The 15,780-nt window shown below is 41.0% G+C and overlaps 1 protein-coding gene across 2 annotated transcripts in view; it reads left to right on the plus strand.

Annotated features, from left to right (window-relative positions):
* The window catches only part of dgt1 (dim gamma-tubulin 1), a 98,576-nt gene that overhangs the window by 69,400 nt on the left and 13,396 nt on the right, over nucleotides 1–15,780 (plus strand). For both annotated transcript variants that reach the window (XM_071660732.1, XM_071660734.1), the window contains exons 8-9: nucleotides 3,047–3,178; nucleotides 9,764–9,892. In XM_071660732.1, coding sequence (XP_071516833.1) covers nucleotides 3,047–3,178; nucleotides 9,764–9,892 — 261 coding nt within the window. The remainder of the gene's footprint in view (nucleotides 1–3,046; nucleotides 3,179–9,763; nucleotides 9,893–15,780) is intronic.

Below are 15,780 nucleotides of genomic sequence, written 5' to 3' on the forward strand. Positions count from 1 at the left end.
TTGCCCTTCTGTTTCCCTATGCCACAGGTGGTGTTTCTCTCACACCAAACCCTTTAACTGTACTATATTACACTATCCTGGTAAACTCCCTATCTTACATTTCCACAGGCCCAAACCACCGCAAAGTATTATGTGTCACCCACTCTACCCCTCTGCAATTCATTCCCTTTGCATTCCTTGCCTTACCAAATCTCTCATATACCTCATTGCTTTGTTCATTCCACCTAGTCATACCACATGCTCCTCTCGTGTAACTCATTTCCACAACATAGATTCTTGACTTCTGTGACTCATTGCATGTCCATGTTTTGGCTGCATAGGTCAAGATCAGGAGGACTATGCTGCCCCTTACTCTTTTTTTCATGTCCATGCTTGCACATCTACTCTTCATGATTCTACTAATGAACCCAGTGACTTTTCTACCCAGTACTGCTCTATCACCAAACTTACCCAAGATAGCTCCCAAATACTGTAAGTTTGTCACCTCTTCCAGTCTTTCTCCCCTCATATATGTAACACATTTTAGTACACTTTCTTCTCTCATTCTCTATGGCTCTGCATTTACCTTCAGTTACCTATGCTTTCATGCATAAAAGACTCTTATGACCTCCTGAAACTCTTCTTCATTCTCAGCAAACAACTTAGTATCATCTGCAGACAGGCATGCCACTAGTCATCATACCTCACCACCAAACTCCATCTCTATACCCCTGTTCCTTAGTTTTGCTTTCATCTTTTTTATCACTCCATCCACATATATGTTAAATGACAGTGTGACATCATACAGCCCTTCCTCACATCCACATGTATTTCGAAACTTCACTCAACTTTCTTACCACTTTTACACATGCATTTTCGTGTAGAAGGCTCTCACACCATCCATCTGTTGTCCCCCTGCCCCATATGTCCTTAACACATCACATAAAGGAATCCACTAGACTCTTGTCATACCTTTTCTCCTGATCAGTAAAAGCTATACAGAGCTTCTTACCTTTGGTTAGTTCACAGACATTCTCACAGCAAAAACCTGGTCTACACATCCCCAACCTCTCTTAAGAGTCCCTGTCTCCTCACATTTTCTGCAGTCAGTCACTTTTATTACACTATCAATCACTGTTCATGCATACACTTTTCCTGGTATGTCAGTGTGGCTTTGTCATCTTCTTTTGACAAATGGAAGTACTTACAGTCTTATTGAAGAACTTCTCACTCAAAAGTAGACCAGCATAAAAGCTGTACTTACAAGGCATTTACAATATAATTCACCTGAGAGCTTGCTGATGATGTGCCCCCACCCCTAGCTAGACCATGCAATACTCAACAAGCTGCTATATCACATGATTACTGTGTGGCTGTTAGCAGCTCAAGGATGGACCCTTTTGATAATGGTTTCTTTCCCTACACCTTAAACCCTTGAAACTCTCTGACCTCTCATGTCTTTTCCATTAACTGTGGCCTGGCACTCTTTAAAAAACAGGCTTTTCACTTCCTCCAAAATATGTAAATATTTTCATTCCTCTCTCCTTTTTTTCTTTCGTTTACCTCTCTGTAAGTCATTCAAGGCCTGGCCATGCTGTGGATATTTGTCTGTGACTGTAGCCTCCTCTGAATAAAGATACAATAATAGATTTCACCCAATCCTCAGCCTCCAATTCTGCCTCCTTGTTAAATTTCATATCAAATGCATTTGATCTATCACACTTTTTCCTTTATACTTCAGTATTCCAGCTATAATCCTGTCCATTCCAGGTGCCTTTCCTACCTTCAACCTCATTATCACCCATTTTACCTCCCCTCGTGCCGTAGGCCCCTTCGCTTGTATCCTTTTCCTTCCATCCTCCATGTTCATGCATGTAACAAGTGTTGCCTCACCTTCCACTTTCATCAGTTTTTCAAAATACTTTTTCGATCTTCCCTTTACTTCCTTGTTTTGATTCATCAGCTCCCCTTCCTTTCCTCTCACATTAACATTTTCACTCATAAAACCACCTTTTTGATGCCCTTCCAGTACAATTTCTTATTTTCCTTAAGTTTATCACTCAACTTGTTTACAAAATCTTTGTCTACTCTTTCTTTGCTTTCCACCGTTATCCTCTTAGTACTTTCCCTACACATCTTGTATTCTTTCATCCTCCTTAGCTGAACTTCCATTAGTTCATAACTTTTGAATAATGTACCTTATGCAGTCTCTTCCACAGCATTTCTAAGGTCTTCTTTCCACCATGCATTTTCACTTTTATTCTTATGTCTCACATCCTTGTATCCATGTACTAATTATGCAATATTTAACTGTCTTTTTCTAAACATTCTAAATACCTCATTCACACATGACTACATCCCTACATTTACTGCACTTTCATCTGAACTTTGTCACCCTTCTTTCATATTCTTCCTTGAATTCTTTCTGATTTATCTCCCTTGCCAACACTTATATTCTCCATTCTTCTGTATGCCATACCTCCACTTCTTTCTGATCCTTACCTTCACAACTGCACAGTGATCAGAATTTCCAATAAATTCTCGTACAACTGTAGCATCTAGCTCAACCTCTCTCAGCCTTTCTTTCACAGCTAGATAGTCAATCAAACCCTTTTGTTCTCTTCCAACTGCCAACTGAGTTACACCACTGGAATTGAAATGCCAGCAGCTGGTAACTATGTTCCTCCACTTCCCTCTTTCACAACCTTTCTCTCTGCTGTATATTTTTCCAGTATTATACCACTTAAAATTTGAACAACTGTATGCATGTAACATGTTGCTGCATAACCTTTTCATTATTGTATTGCTTGTATGTTACTAATGCCATAAACTTCATAGCAGGATAGAAAATTTTCAAGCATTGTATTCATATGACTTGAAAACTCTTGAATTTTCCTGAGATTTATGACATTTGCTCATATTGGCTCTACAATAACCAAAAAATGCTGATTAGCAAGAATGTTGTATTTCTGCAGTAATCAAGATGTTAAAGAGGAAGCTCTATATCAGTTTGATTACTATATTTTATCAGTATTGATCATGTTTATATCTATTACTTGTGCTTCAGGTCACGGAGGGAGTGAACTACAAGCCTGCTCCAAGCGTTGGATGTGTAAAGTGTGTGTACAGTGAGGGATCATGGCGATGTGGAGAAAAATCTATCCCACTGTCTAAGTACTGCTCTAAGCATATTTTGCATGTGAGTACTGATGTAAAATGTCAATAAATTGTTAGTATGGGTTTTTAGTCCTTTCTGATACATTTAAACTTTTTATCAAAGAGGTTCATCATATTTTTCAGCACATTTTTTCTCTTAACGTTGGAGTTTCCAGTCACTGACAGAAGTCCACATCAAGGCTGGGCCTTAGTTGAAATATAGAGTGGTTAATGAAAGGAAAGATCAGGGAAAGTGTATATGAATTTTGGAGGATGTGAAAAACCAAGCTATTAAAATGTACTGCACAGTAATCATGTGATGCAGCAGCTTGCCAAATATTGCATGGTCTAGCTAGTGGTGAGACACACAAGCAACCAGTTCTCAGGAGCAAAATCCTAAGTAATACCTAGATAAGAGCAAAAGTAAACCAGCATTGTTGCATAGGGCAAGTGGGTCAAGTTTTGAAGTTCGCCTGGAAGAGTTTATAAGTTGGGCAGCTTTGGACTCTGTCGAGTAAGGATGCAGAGCTAGAACCACCCCAGTTGTGAGAGCAGTACTCGATATAAGGACGGGTCAGTCTTTTGTATAAATGGAACAACTATTCAGAAGAAAAGGAACTTCAGCATCTTAAGAGGTTTCCCAGATTTTTAGAGGAAGACTTAACTATTTCCATAATGTGGGGTTTCCAAGAAATGGTGAATATTCCATTGATAATTAAGTATGTTCATTGAGTTGAGAGATGGAATTAGAGAATTGTCAAAGGATGGAATTTTCGTTAGAAAGATGAGTAGAAACTGGGCCATGGAGGCATTAAACTTAACCAGATTTTGTCTACCCCTCTGAAATATCCTGTTCAAGTCTGAGTTTATTGAGGAAGTTGTATTGAGACAAGATGCTGATCAGGTGAGAGAAAAAAGAGCAGAATGGAAGGATGTGGAAGAATGAAGTGTCGAGACATCAGCATATGAGTGCATTTGTTTAGTTGTGGAAGAAAGAAAATCATTGATAAAAAGGAGGAAAGGTGTAGGAGACAGGACAGAACCGTAAGGGACACCCTTGTTAATGGAGAAGGGGATGGGGGAAGCTGATCCACCAATGGATAGATTGGCAGTAGACCTAGACATGAGGGAACAGAGTGAGTGAGTGAAGCTGGAAGAGGAAAGCTTTGGTCACTTGGAGAGAATGAGTGAGGAAAGATTGAGAAAGGATATTTGTGTCAGAGGTGGAGGGAACAAGAAGCGAGAGACCAAATTGGAGGTGGAAGGATGGAGTGAAAAAGATTTTGAGCAATCTGGGCCTGAACATACAGGAGGGTGAAAGTCTTGCAAGTAATAGAGTGAAATGAAATGATGTGGTATGCCGGGGTCAATGTGCTGTCAGTGGATTGAACCAGGGCATGTGGAGCGGCTGGGTTAACCATGGAAAGTTTTGTGGGGCCTGGATGTGGAAAGGGAGCTGTAGTTTCACTGCATTACACATGACAGTTAGAGACTGAGTGTGAACGAATGTGGCCTTATTTGTCTTTTCCTAGCCCTATCTCGTTGGGGGGATGCTCTTTCATGTATGGCGAGGTGGCGACGGAATGGATGAAGGAAGCAAATAGGAATATGTATACGTCTGTGCATGTATATGTAAGTGTACGTTTAAATGCATGGGTATGTATATGTGCGTGTGTGGGCGTTTATGTATATACATGTGTATGTGGGTGGGTTAGACCATTCTTTCATCTGTTTCCTTTCGCTAGCACGGGAGACAGCGACAAAGTATAATAAAAGATATATATGTGTATGTGTGTTGGCAATGAAATATTTGAGGACAATGTGTGTGTGAGGTGGTTTGATCAAGTAAGTAATGAAAGGGTAAGAGAGATGTGTGGTATTAAAAACACTCAGTCTCTAGCTGTCATGTATAATACACTGAAACCACAGCTCCCTTTCCACATGCGGGCCCACAAAACTTTCCATGGTTTACCCCAGACACTTCACATGCCCTGGTTCAATCCACTGACAGCACGTCGACCCTGGTATACCACATTGTTCCAATTAACTCTATTCCTTGCAAGCCTTTCACCCTCCTGCATGTTCAGGCCCCGACTGCACAAAATCTTTTTCACTCCATCCTTCCACCTCCAATTTGGTCTCCCACTTCTTGTTCCCTCCACCTCTAACATATATATCCTCTTTGTCAATCTTTCCTCACTCATTCTCTCCATGTGACCAAACCATTTCAAAACACCCTCTTCTGCTCTTTCAACCACACTCCATTTATTACCACACATCTCTCTTACCCTTTCATAACTTACTCAATCAAACCACCTCACACTACATATTGTCCTCAAACATCTCATTTCCAACACGTCCACCCTCTTCCGCACAACCCTATCTATAGCCCACGCCTCGCAACCATATAACATTGTTGGAACCACTATTCCTTCAAACATACCCATTTTTACTTTCTGAGATAATGTTCTCACCTTCCACACATTTTTCAACACCACAGAATCTTCGCCCCCTCCCCCACCCTGTGACTCACTTCCACTTCCATGGTTCCATTCGCTGCCAAATCCATTCCCAGATATCTAAAACACTTCACTTCCTCCAGTTTTTCTCCATTCAAACTTACTTCCCAGTTGACTTGTCCCTCAACCCTACTCTTATTCACATTTACTCTCAGCTTTCTTCTTTCACACACTTTTCCAAACTTAGACACCAGCTTCTGCAGTTTCTCACCCGAAACAGCCACCACCGCTGTATCAACTGCAAACAATAAATGACTCACTTTCCAAGCCCTCTCATCCACAACAGACTGCATACTTGCCCCTCTCTCCTAAACTCTTGCATTCACCTCCCTAACAACTCCATCCATAAACCAATTAAAGAACTATGGAGACATCACGCACCCGTCGCAAACCGACATTCACTGAGAACCAATCACTTTCCTCTCTTCCTACTTGTACACATGCCTTACATCCTCAATAAAAACTTTTTGCTGCTTCTAGCAACTTGCCTCCCACACCATATATTCTTAATACCTTCCACAGAGCATCTTTATCAAGTCTTATCATATGCCTTCTCCAGATTCATAAATGCTACATACAAATCCATTTGTATTTCTCACATACATTCTTCAGAGCAGACACCTGATCCACACATCCTCTGCCACTTCTGAAACCACACTGCTCTTCCCCAATCTTATGCTCTGTACATGCCTTCACCCTCTCAATCAATACCCTCCCATATGATTTCCGAGGAATACTCAACAAACTTATACCTCTGTAATTTTAACACTCAACTTTATCCCCTTTGCCTTTTTACAATGGCACTATGCATGCATTCCGCCAATCCTCAGGCACTTCACCATGAGTCATGCATACCATGAGCTATACATACCTAGCTCTTATTCACATTTACTTTCAGCTTTCTTCTTTCACACTTTTCAACGTATACATACATATACATACACAGACATATATATATATATATATGAAATACTTAGAAAAGCAAATGGATTTGTATGTAGCATTTATGGATCTGGAGAAGGCATATGATAGAGTTGATAGAGATGCTCTGTGGAAGGTATTAAGAATATATGGTGTGGGAGGCAAGTTGTTAGAAGCAGTGAAAAGTTTTTATCGAGGATGTAAGGCATGTGTACGTGTAGGAAGAGAGGAAAGTGATTGGTTCTCAGTGAATGTAGGTTTGCGCCAGGGGTGTGTGATGTCTCCATGGTTGTTTAATTTGTTTATGGATGGGGTTGTAAGGGAGGTAAATGCAAGAGTCCTGGAAAGAGGGGCAAGTATGAAGTCTGTTGGGGATGAGAGAGCTTGGGAAGTGAGTCAGTTGTTGTTCGCTGATGATACAGCGCTGGTGGCTGATTCATGTGAGAAACTGCAGAAGCTGGTGACTGAGTTTGGTAAAGTGTGTGGAAGAAGAAAGTTGAGAGTAAATGTGAATAAGAGCAAGGTTATTAGGTACAGTAGGGGTGAGGGTCAAGTCAATTGGGAGGTGAGTTTGAATGGAGAAAAACTGGAGGAAGTGAAGTGTTTTAGATATCTGGGAGTGGATCTGTCAGCGGATGGAACCATGGAAGCGGAAGTGGATCATAGGGTGGGGGAGGGGGCGAAAATTTTGGGAGCCTTGAAAAATGTGTGGAAGTCGAGAACATTATCTCGGAAAGCAAAAATGGGTATGTTTGAGGGAATAGTGGTTCCAACAATGTTGTATGGTTGCGAGGCGTGGGCTATGGATAGAGATGTGCGCAGGAGGATGGATGTGCTGGAAATGAGATGTTTGAGGACAATGTGTGGTGTGAGGTGGTTTGATCGAGTAAGTAACGTAAGGGTAAGAGAGATGTGTGGAAATAAAAAGAGCGTGGTTGAGAGAGCAGAAGAGGGTGTTTTGAAATGGTTTGGGCACATGGAGAGAATGAGTGAGGAGAGATTGACCAAGAGGATATATGTGTCGGAGGTGGAGGGAACGAGGAGAAGAGGGAGACCAAATTGGAGGTGGAAAGATGGAGTGAAAAAGATTTTGTGTGATCGGGGCCTGAACATGCAGGAGGGTGAAAGGAGGGCAAGAAATAGAGTGAATTGGAGTCATGTGGTATACAGGGGTTGACGTGCTGTCAGTGGATTGAAGCAAGGCATGTGAAGCGTCTGGGGTAAACCATGAAAAGCTGTGTAGGTATGTATATTTGCGTGTGTGGACGTGTGTATGTACATGTGTATGGGGGGGGGCCATTTCTTTCGTCTGTTTCCTTGCGCTACCTCGCTAACGCGGGAGACAGCGACAAAGTATAAAAAAAAAAAAAAAAAAAAAAAAAAAAAAAAAAAAATATATATATATATATAGGCATGCACATATTCGTACATGCTGCCTTTATCCATTCCCGTCGCCACCCCGCCACACCTGAAAATGACACCCCCCCCGCTCCCTCGTGTGCACGCGAGGTAGCACTAGGAAAGGACAAAGGCCACATTCGTCCACACTCAGACTTTAACTGTCATGTGTAATGCACCAAAACTACAGCTCTCTTTCCACATCCAGTCCCCACAAAACTTTCCATGGTTTACCCTAGATGCTTCATATACCCTGGCTCAATCCATTGACAGCACATCGACCCCGGTATACCACATTGTTCCAATTCACTCTATTCCTTGCACGCCATTCACCCTCCTGTATGTTCAGGCCCCAATCGCTCAAAATCTATTTCACTCGATCCTTACACCTCCAATTTGGTCTCCCACTTCTCCCTGTTCCCTTCACCTCTGACACATATATCCTCTTTCTCAATCTTTCCTCACTCATTCTCTCCATGTGACCAAACCATTTCAATACACCCTCTTCTGCTCTCTCAACCACACTTTTTATTACCACACATCTCTCTTACCCTTTCACCCTTTCATTACTTACTCGATCAAACTACCTCACACCACGTATTGTCCTTAAACATCTCATTTCCAACACATCCACCCTCCTCTGCACAACCCTATCTGTCACCCATACCTCGCAACCATATAACATTGTTGGATCCACTATTCCTTCAAACATACCCATTTTTGCTTTCGTAGATAACGTTCTTGCCTGCCACACATTCTTCAACACTCCCAAAACCTTCGCCCCTTCCCCCACCCTGTGACTCACTTCCACTTCCATGGCTCCATCCGTTGCTAGGTCCATTCCCAGATATCTAAAATACTTCAGTTCCTCCAGTTTTTCACCATTCAAATTTACCTCCTAATTTACTTGTCCCTCAACACTACTGAACTTGATAACCTTGCTCTTATTTGCATTTACTCTCAGCTTTCTTCTTTCGCACACTTTACCAAACTCAGTCCCCAACTTCTGCAGTTTCTTACCCGAATCAGCCACCAGCGCTGTATCATCAGTGAACAACAATCGACTCACTTCCCAAGCCCTCTCATCCACAACAGACTGCATACTTGCCCCCTCTCTCCAAAACTCTTGCATTCACCTCCCTAACAACCCCATCGATAAACCAATTAAACAACCATGGAGACATCACACACCCCTGCCGCAAACCGACATTCTTTATGAACCAGTCACTTTCCTCTCTTCCTACTCGTACACATGCCTTACATCCTTGATAAAAGCTTTTCACTACTTATAGCAACTTACCTCTCACACCATATACGCTTAATACCTTCCACAGAGCATCTCCATCAGCTCCATCATATGCCATCTCCAGATCCATAAATGTTACATACAAATCCATTTGTTTTTCTAAGTATTTCTCACATACATTCTTCAAAGCAAACACCTGATCTACACATCCTATACCACTTCTGAAACCAGACTGCTCCTCCCCAATCTAGGAATAGAATGAATTGGATTGATGTGGTGTACTTTTTTTTTTTATCCTTGGGAGAAGGTGGGAGGCTCTAACCAGGATATATGTAGTAAGGTAAACCTTGTCTGTGAATGTACTCTGATTTCAATACACATGTCATCTAGAAAGTGGATATGTGCAAAGGAGGTGGTTATTCTCTTGTTTAATACTACCTCACAAAGACAAAAGCAGTTGTGCATAGAAATACGATTACTAAAAGATTTTTATTCTAAAGAGATTTTTTTTTGTATTGGATTATGCTTAATTTCATATCAACAGGATCCTAACCAAGTATTGTTTGGGGCTTGCGGTGTGAGCAGATGTGGCGATGATCGATGTTCCATGCCAGTTGTGTCTTTGCCCTATGCAGCTACATGCATCTATCATACCCCTATACCTGATCATCTGGTTAGTTTATTAACATCTTACTTATTTGTAGGAATAATCTTATAAGTCTGTTATGATCTTGATAAGCAGCTAGAGAGTGGCAGTCACAAAAATGCATGGTGTTAGACAAACCTACAAATTAGCTGCATGATAAGAGGTGCATCTTCGATCTTGTTTCTGCATGCATCATCTCGAATAATGCATTTTTAGGAAGCTCTCAGTTAAATCAGCTGAATTTAGGTACAGAGAAAAAGTAACTCATGATACTTAATCAGTGTTCACTCTTATGAGTGAACTGGCAGAAGTATTGTCCATGTTACATTAAGTTAAAACATACCCCCCCCCCTCCTCTTTCTTTTATTATTGTACTCGAATATTCCCTATATACCCTGTGAATTATTCTCAGTATACTTAAAAAAAAATTTATTCTTAAAGATAGACAGTATCATTTTGTTAATGAAGATTATCTTCTGTTACCTTGAAGCCTAAAGAATACCACAATTAAGTTTCCTGATTGATGTGTGTCTTGACTTAGGTCAAACAAATTACAGTTCAAAAAGTTCTCTGATTTTAGCAAAAAGTATATTCTACATATAAGCAGGAGCATATTTTATCTTATGAAACTTATCACTCTGGATGAGTTTGAAGTGAGGCTGAGACTAGCAGACAATACATGTTAGCTCATGAGACCTCAGAATATACTCTTTGTGTTCACACAGAGACATATAGATGAAAGGAATTCAGCAGTGAATAGATATGGCTTAGCATGGACATAACAATAAGTTACATTTAATGTTCTTATTTGTTTGTACCACTAAAGTAACTTGGAACAAATCCAAAGAATTTGCAATTTTTTTTTAAGTCAACTTATTACTGTTGGATATTTAACTTGTAATTTATTACTTTTGCATGTGTTAAGTCTTGATAATATTGGGCTCATGAGTGAGATTGTCAAATTACATGTGATCTTCCCAATGGTTTTCAACTGTATATGGATAGAACTTTTTTCATTTTTACAGTTCTCCTTTAATAATTCATTTGCAAGAGTGATTATGTTGTGGGAGTATGTGACAGAGTGTAAGAAAGTGAATTCTAGATTGATGTGGGTAAAACTGAAAATGGATGGAGAGAGGTGGGTAATTATTAGTGCTTATACACCTGGTCATGAGAAGAAAGATCATGAGAGGCAATTGCATTGGGAGCAGCTGAGCGATTGTGTCAGCAGCTTTAAAGCACAAGACTGGGCTGTAGTGATGGGTGATGTAAATGCAAAGGTGAGTTATGTAGTAGTTGAGGGTATATTTGGCGTACATGCGGTATTCAATGATGTGAATGGAAATGGTGAAGAGCTTGTGGATTTGTGTGCTGAAAAAAGACTGGTGATTGGGAATACCTGGTTTAAAAAGATAGATATAAATAAGTTTACATATGAGTAGGAAAGATGGTCAAAGGGCATTATTGGATCACATGTTAATTTAATCCCTGGGGATAGGGGAGAAAGAATACTTCCCACGCATTCCTCACGTGGTGTAGGAGGCAACTAAAGGGGATGGGAGTGGGGGGGGCTAGAAACCCTCCCTTCTTTGTATTTTAACTTTCTAAAAGGGGAAACAGAAGAAGGAGTCACGCGGGGAGTGCTCATCCTCCTCGAAGGCTCACATTGGGGTGTCTTAAATGTGTGTGGATATAATCAAGATGTGAAAAAAGGAGAGATAGGTAGTATGTTTGAGGAAAGGAACCTGAATGTCTTGGCTCTCAGTGGAACAAAGCTCAAGGGTAAAGGGGAAGAGTTGTGTGGGAATTTTTTGGGAGTGAAGTCAGGGGTTGGTAAGAGGACAAGAGCAAGGGAAGGAGTAGCACTACTCCTGAAACAGGAGTGGTGGGAGTATGTGATAGAGTGTAAGAAAATAAAGTCAAGATTGATATGGGTAAAACTGAAAGTGGATGGAGAGATGGGTGATTATTGATGCCTATGCACCTGGGCTTGGGAAGAAAGATCATGAGAGGCAAGTGTTTTGGGAGCAGTTGAGTGAGTGTGTTAGTAGTTTTGATGCGCAAGACTGGGTTATAGTGATGGGGGATTTGAATGCAAAGGTGAGTAATGTGGCAGTTGATGGAATAATTGGTGTACGTGGGGTGTTCAGTGTTGTAAATGGAAATGGTGAAGAGCTTGTAGATTTGTATGCTGAAAAAGGACTGGTGATTGGGAATACCTGGTTTGAAAAGAGAGATATACATAAGTATACGTATGTAAGTAGGAGAGATGGCCAGAGAGCATTATTTGATTTAGTCTTAATTGATAGGAACATGAAAGAGAGACTTTTGGGTGTTAATGTGCTGAGAGGTGCAACTGTAGGGATGTCTGATCATTGTCTTGTGGAGGCAAAGTTGAAGATTTGTAGAGGTTTTCAGAAAAGAAGAGAGAATGTTGGGGTGAAGAAAGTGGTGAGAGTAAGTGAGCTTGGGAAGGAGACTTGTGTGAGGAAGTACCACTAGAGACTGAGTGCAGAATGGAAAAAGGTGAGAACAAAGGACGTAAGAGGAGTGGAGGAGGAATGGGATGTGTTAAAGGAAGCAGTGATGGCTTACGCAAAAGATGCTTGTAGCATGAGAAGTGTGGGAGGTGGGCAGATTAGGAAGGTTAGTGAGTGGTGGGATGAAGTAAGATTATTAGTGAAAGAGAAGAGAGAGGCATTTGGACGATTTTTGCAGGGAAATTGTGCAGATGACTGGGAGATGTGTAAAAGAAAGGCAGGAGATCAAGAGAAAGGTGTAAGAGGTGAAAAAGAGGACAAATGAGAGTTGATGTGAGAGAGTATCATTAAATTTTAGGGAGAATAAGATGATGTTTTGGAAGGAGGTAAATAAAGTGCGTAAGACGAGAAGAAATGGGAACATCAGTGAAGTGGGCTAATGGGGAGGTAATAACAAGTAGTGGTGATGTGAGAAGGAGATGGGTATTTCGAAGGTTTGTTGAATGTGGGGGAGGGGGTTGTCATTTCATGTGTGGTGGGGTGGCGACAGGAATGAATAAAGGCAGCAAGTATGAATTATTTACATGTGTATATATGTATATGCCTATGTATGTATGTATAGGTATGTATATGTGTGTGTTTGGACATGTATGTATATACATGTGTATGTAGGTGGGTTGGGCCATTCTTTCGTCTGTTTCCTTGCACTATGTCACTAACGCGGGAGACAGTGATAAAGTATTATATAAAATGAATAAATGAATATGTTGATTTATATGCATGTAAAAGAGACTTTTGGATGTTAATGTGCTTAGAGGTGCAGTTGGAGGGATATCTGATCACTATCTTGTGGAGGCAAAGAGGAAGATTTGTTGAGGTTTTCAAAAAAGAGGAGAGAATTTTGAGGAGAAGATAGTGGTGATAGTAAGTGAGCTCAGAAAGGAGAGATTGAGTGTAGAACATTAAAAGGTGAGAGCAAATGATATGAGGGGAGTGGGTGAGGAATGGGATGTATCAAGGGAAGCAGTGATGGCATGTTCAAAAGTATGTGGCATGAGAAAGTTGGGAGGTGGGCAGATTAGAAAGGGCAGTGAGTGGTGGGGTGAAGAGGTAAAGTTGTTAGTGAAAGAGGAGAGGCCTTTGTGCAATACTTGTGAGGAAGGAGTGCAAATGATTGAGAGATGTACAAAAGAAGGTGGCAGGAGGTCAAGGGAAAAGTATGGGGGTTGAAAAAGAAGGCAAATGAGAGTTAGGATGAGAGAGTATCATTGAGATGTTTTGGAAGGCAGTAAATAACATGTGTAAGACAAGAGAACAAATGGGAACATCGGTGAAGGGTGCAAGTGGGGAAGTAATAACAGGTAGTGATGAAGTGAGGAGACGGAGTGACTATTTTGAAGGTTTGTTAAATACGTTTGATGAGAGAGTGGTAGATATAGAGTGTTTTGGTCTTGGTAGTGTGTGAAGTGATGAGAGGGTCAGGGAGATTGGTTTGGTTGAGAGAGAAGAGGTAGTGAAAACTTTGCGGAAGATCAAATATGGCAAGATGGGTTTTGATGGTATTGCAGTAGAATTTATTTAGAAAGGGGGTGACTGTGTTGTTGATTAGTTGGAAAGGATATTGATTGTATGCATGGATCATGGTGAAGTGCCTGAGTATTGGCAGAATTCATGCCTAGTGCCAAATGTTGTACAAAGGCAAAGGGGATAAAGTTGAGCATTCAGACTACAGAGGCATAAGTTTATTGAGTATTCCTGGGAAGTCATATGGGAGGTTATTGATTGAGAGGGCAAAGGGGATAAAGTTGAGCATTCAGACTACAGAAGGCATAAGTTTATTGAGTATTCCTGGGAAGTTATATGGAAGGTTATTGGTTGAGAGGGCAAAGGCATGTACAGAGCATCAGATTGGGGAAGAGCTGCATGGTTTCAGAAATGGTAGGGGATGTGTGGATCAGGTGTTTGCTTTGAGGAATGTGTGTGAGAAATACTTACCAAAAAAACAGATGAACTTGTATGTAGCTTTTATGGATCTGGAGAAGGCATATGATAGGGTTGATAGAGATGCTATGTGGAAGGTCTTAGAGTATATGGTGTGGGAGGTAAGTTGCTAGAAGCTGTGATAAGTTTTTACCAAGGCTGTAAGGTATGTGTACGAGTAGGAAGAGAAGAGAGTAATTGGTTCCCAGTGAATGTCAGTCTGCAGCAGGGATGTGTGATGTCCCCATGGTTGTTTAATTTGTTTATGGATGGGGTGGTTAGGAAGGTAGATGCAAGAATTTTGGAGAGAGGGGTGAGTATGCAGTCCGTTGGGAATGAGATGGCATGGGAAGTGAATCAGTTGTTGTTGTTCGCCAATGGTACAGCTCTGGTGGCTGATTCTAGTGTGAAACTGCAGTTGATGACTGCATTTGGAAAAGTGTGTGAAAGGAGAAAATTGAGTGTAAAGTGAATAAGAGAAAGGTTATTAAGTTGAGTAGGGTTGAGAGACAAGTTAATTGGGATGTAAATTTGAATGGAGAAAATTGGAGGTGGTGAAGTGTTTTAGATATCTGGGAGTGGACTTAGCAGTGAATGGAACCACAGAAGCAGAAGTGAGTCATGGGATGGGGGAGGGGATGAAGGTTCTGGAAGCAATGAAGAATGTGTGGAAGGAGTGAACATTATCTTGGAGAGCAAAAATGGGTATGTTTGAAGGAATAGCAGTTCCAACAATGTTATATGTTGCAGGTCATGGGCTATAGATAGGGTTGTGTAGAGGTGGGTGGTTGTATTGGAAATGAAATGTTTGAGGACAATATATGGTGTGAGTTGATCTAGTCAAGTAAGTATTGAAAGGGTGAAAGAGATGCATGGAAATAAAAAGAGTGTGGTTGCGAGAGCAGAAGAGAGTGTGTTGAAATGGTTTGGACATATGGTGAATGGTGAGAATGAGTGAGGAAAGACAGACAAAGAGGATATATGTGCTGTAGGTGGAGGGAACAAGGAGCAGCAGGAGACCAAATTGGAGATGGAAGGATGGAGTGAAAAAGTTTTGATTGATTGGGGCCTGAACATATAGGAGAGTGAGAGGCTTGCAAGGAATAGAGTGAATTAGAATGATGTGGTATACTGGGGTCTATGTGATGTCAATGGACTGAACCAGGGCATGTGAAATGTCTGGGGTAAACTATGGAAAGGTCTTTGGGGCCTGGATGTGGATAGGGAGTTCTTATTCACATTCACTCTCAACTTTCCTTTCACACTTTTCCAAGCACAGTCACCAACTTCTTCAGTTTCTCACTCGAATCAGACACTAGAGCTGTATCATTGGTGAACAATAACTGACTCACTTCCCAAGCCCTCTCATCTTAATGGACTGTATGCTTGCCCCTCTCCAAAACTTGTATTTACCTCCCTAATCACCCCATCCATAAACAAACAACCATGGGGACA

The sequence above is a fragment of the Panulirus ornatus genome, chromosome 72 (assembly GCF_036320965.1).
Source record: "Panulirus ornatus isolate Po-2019 chromosome 72, ASM3632096v1, whole genome shotgun sequence".
Taxonomy (NCBI): Eukaryota; Metazoa; Arthropoda; class Malacostraca; order Decapoda; family Palinuridae; genus Panulirus; species Panulirus ornatus.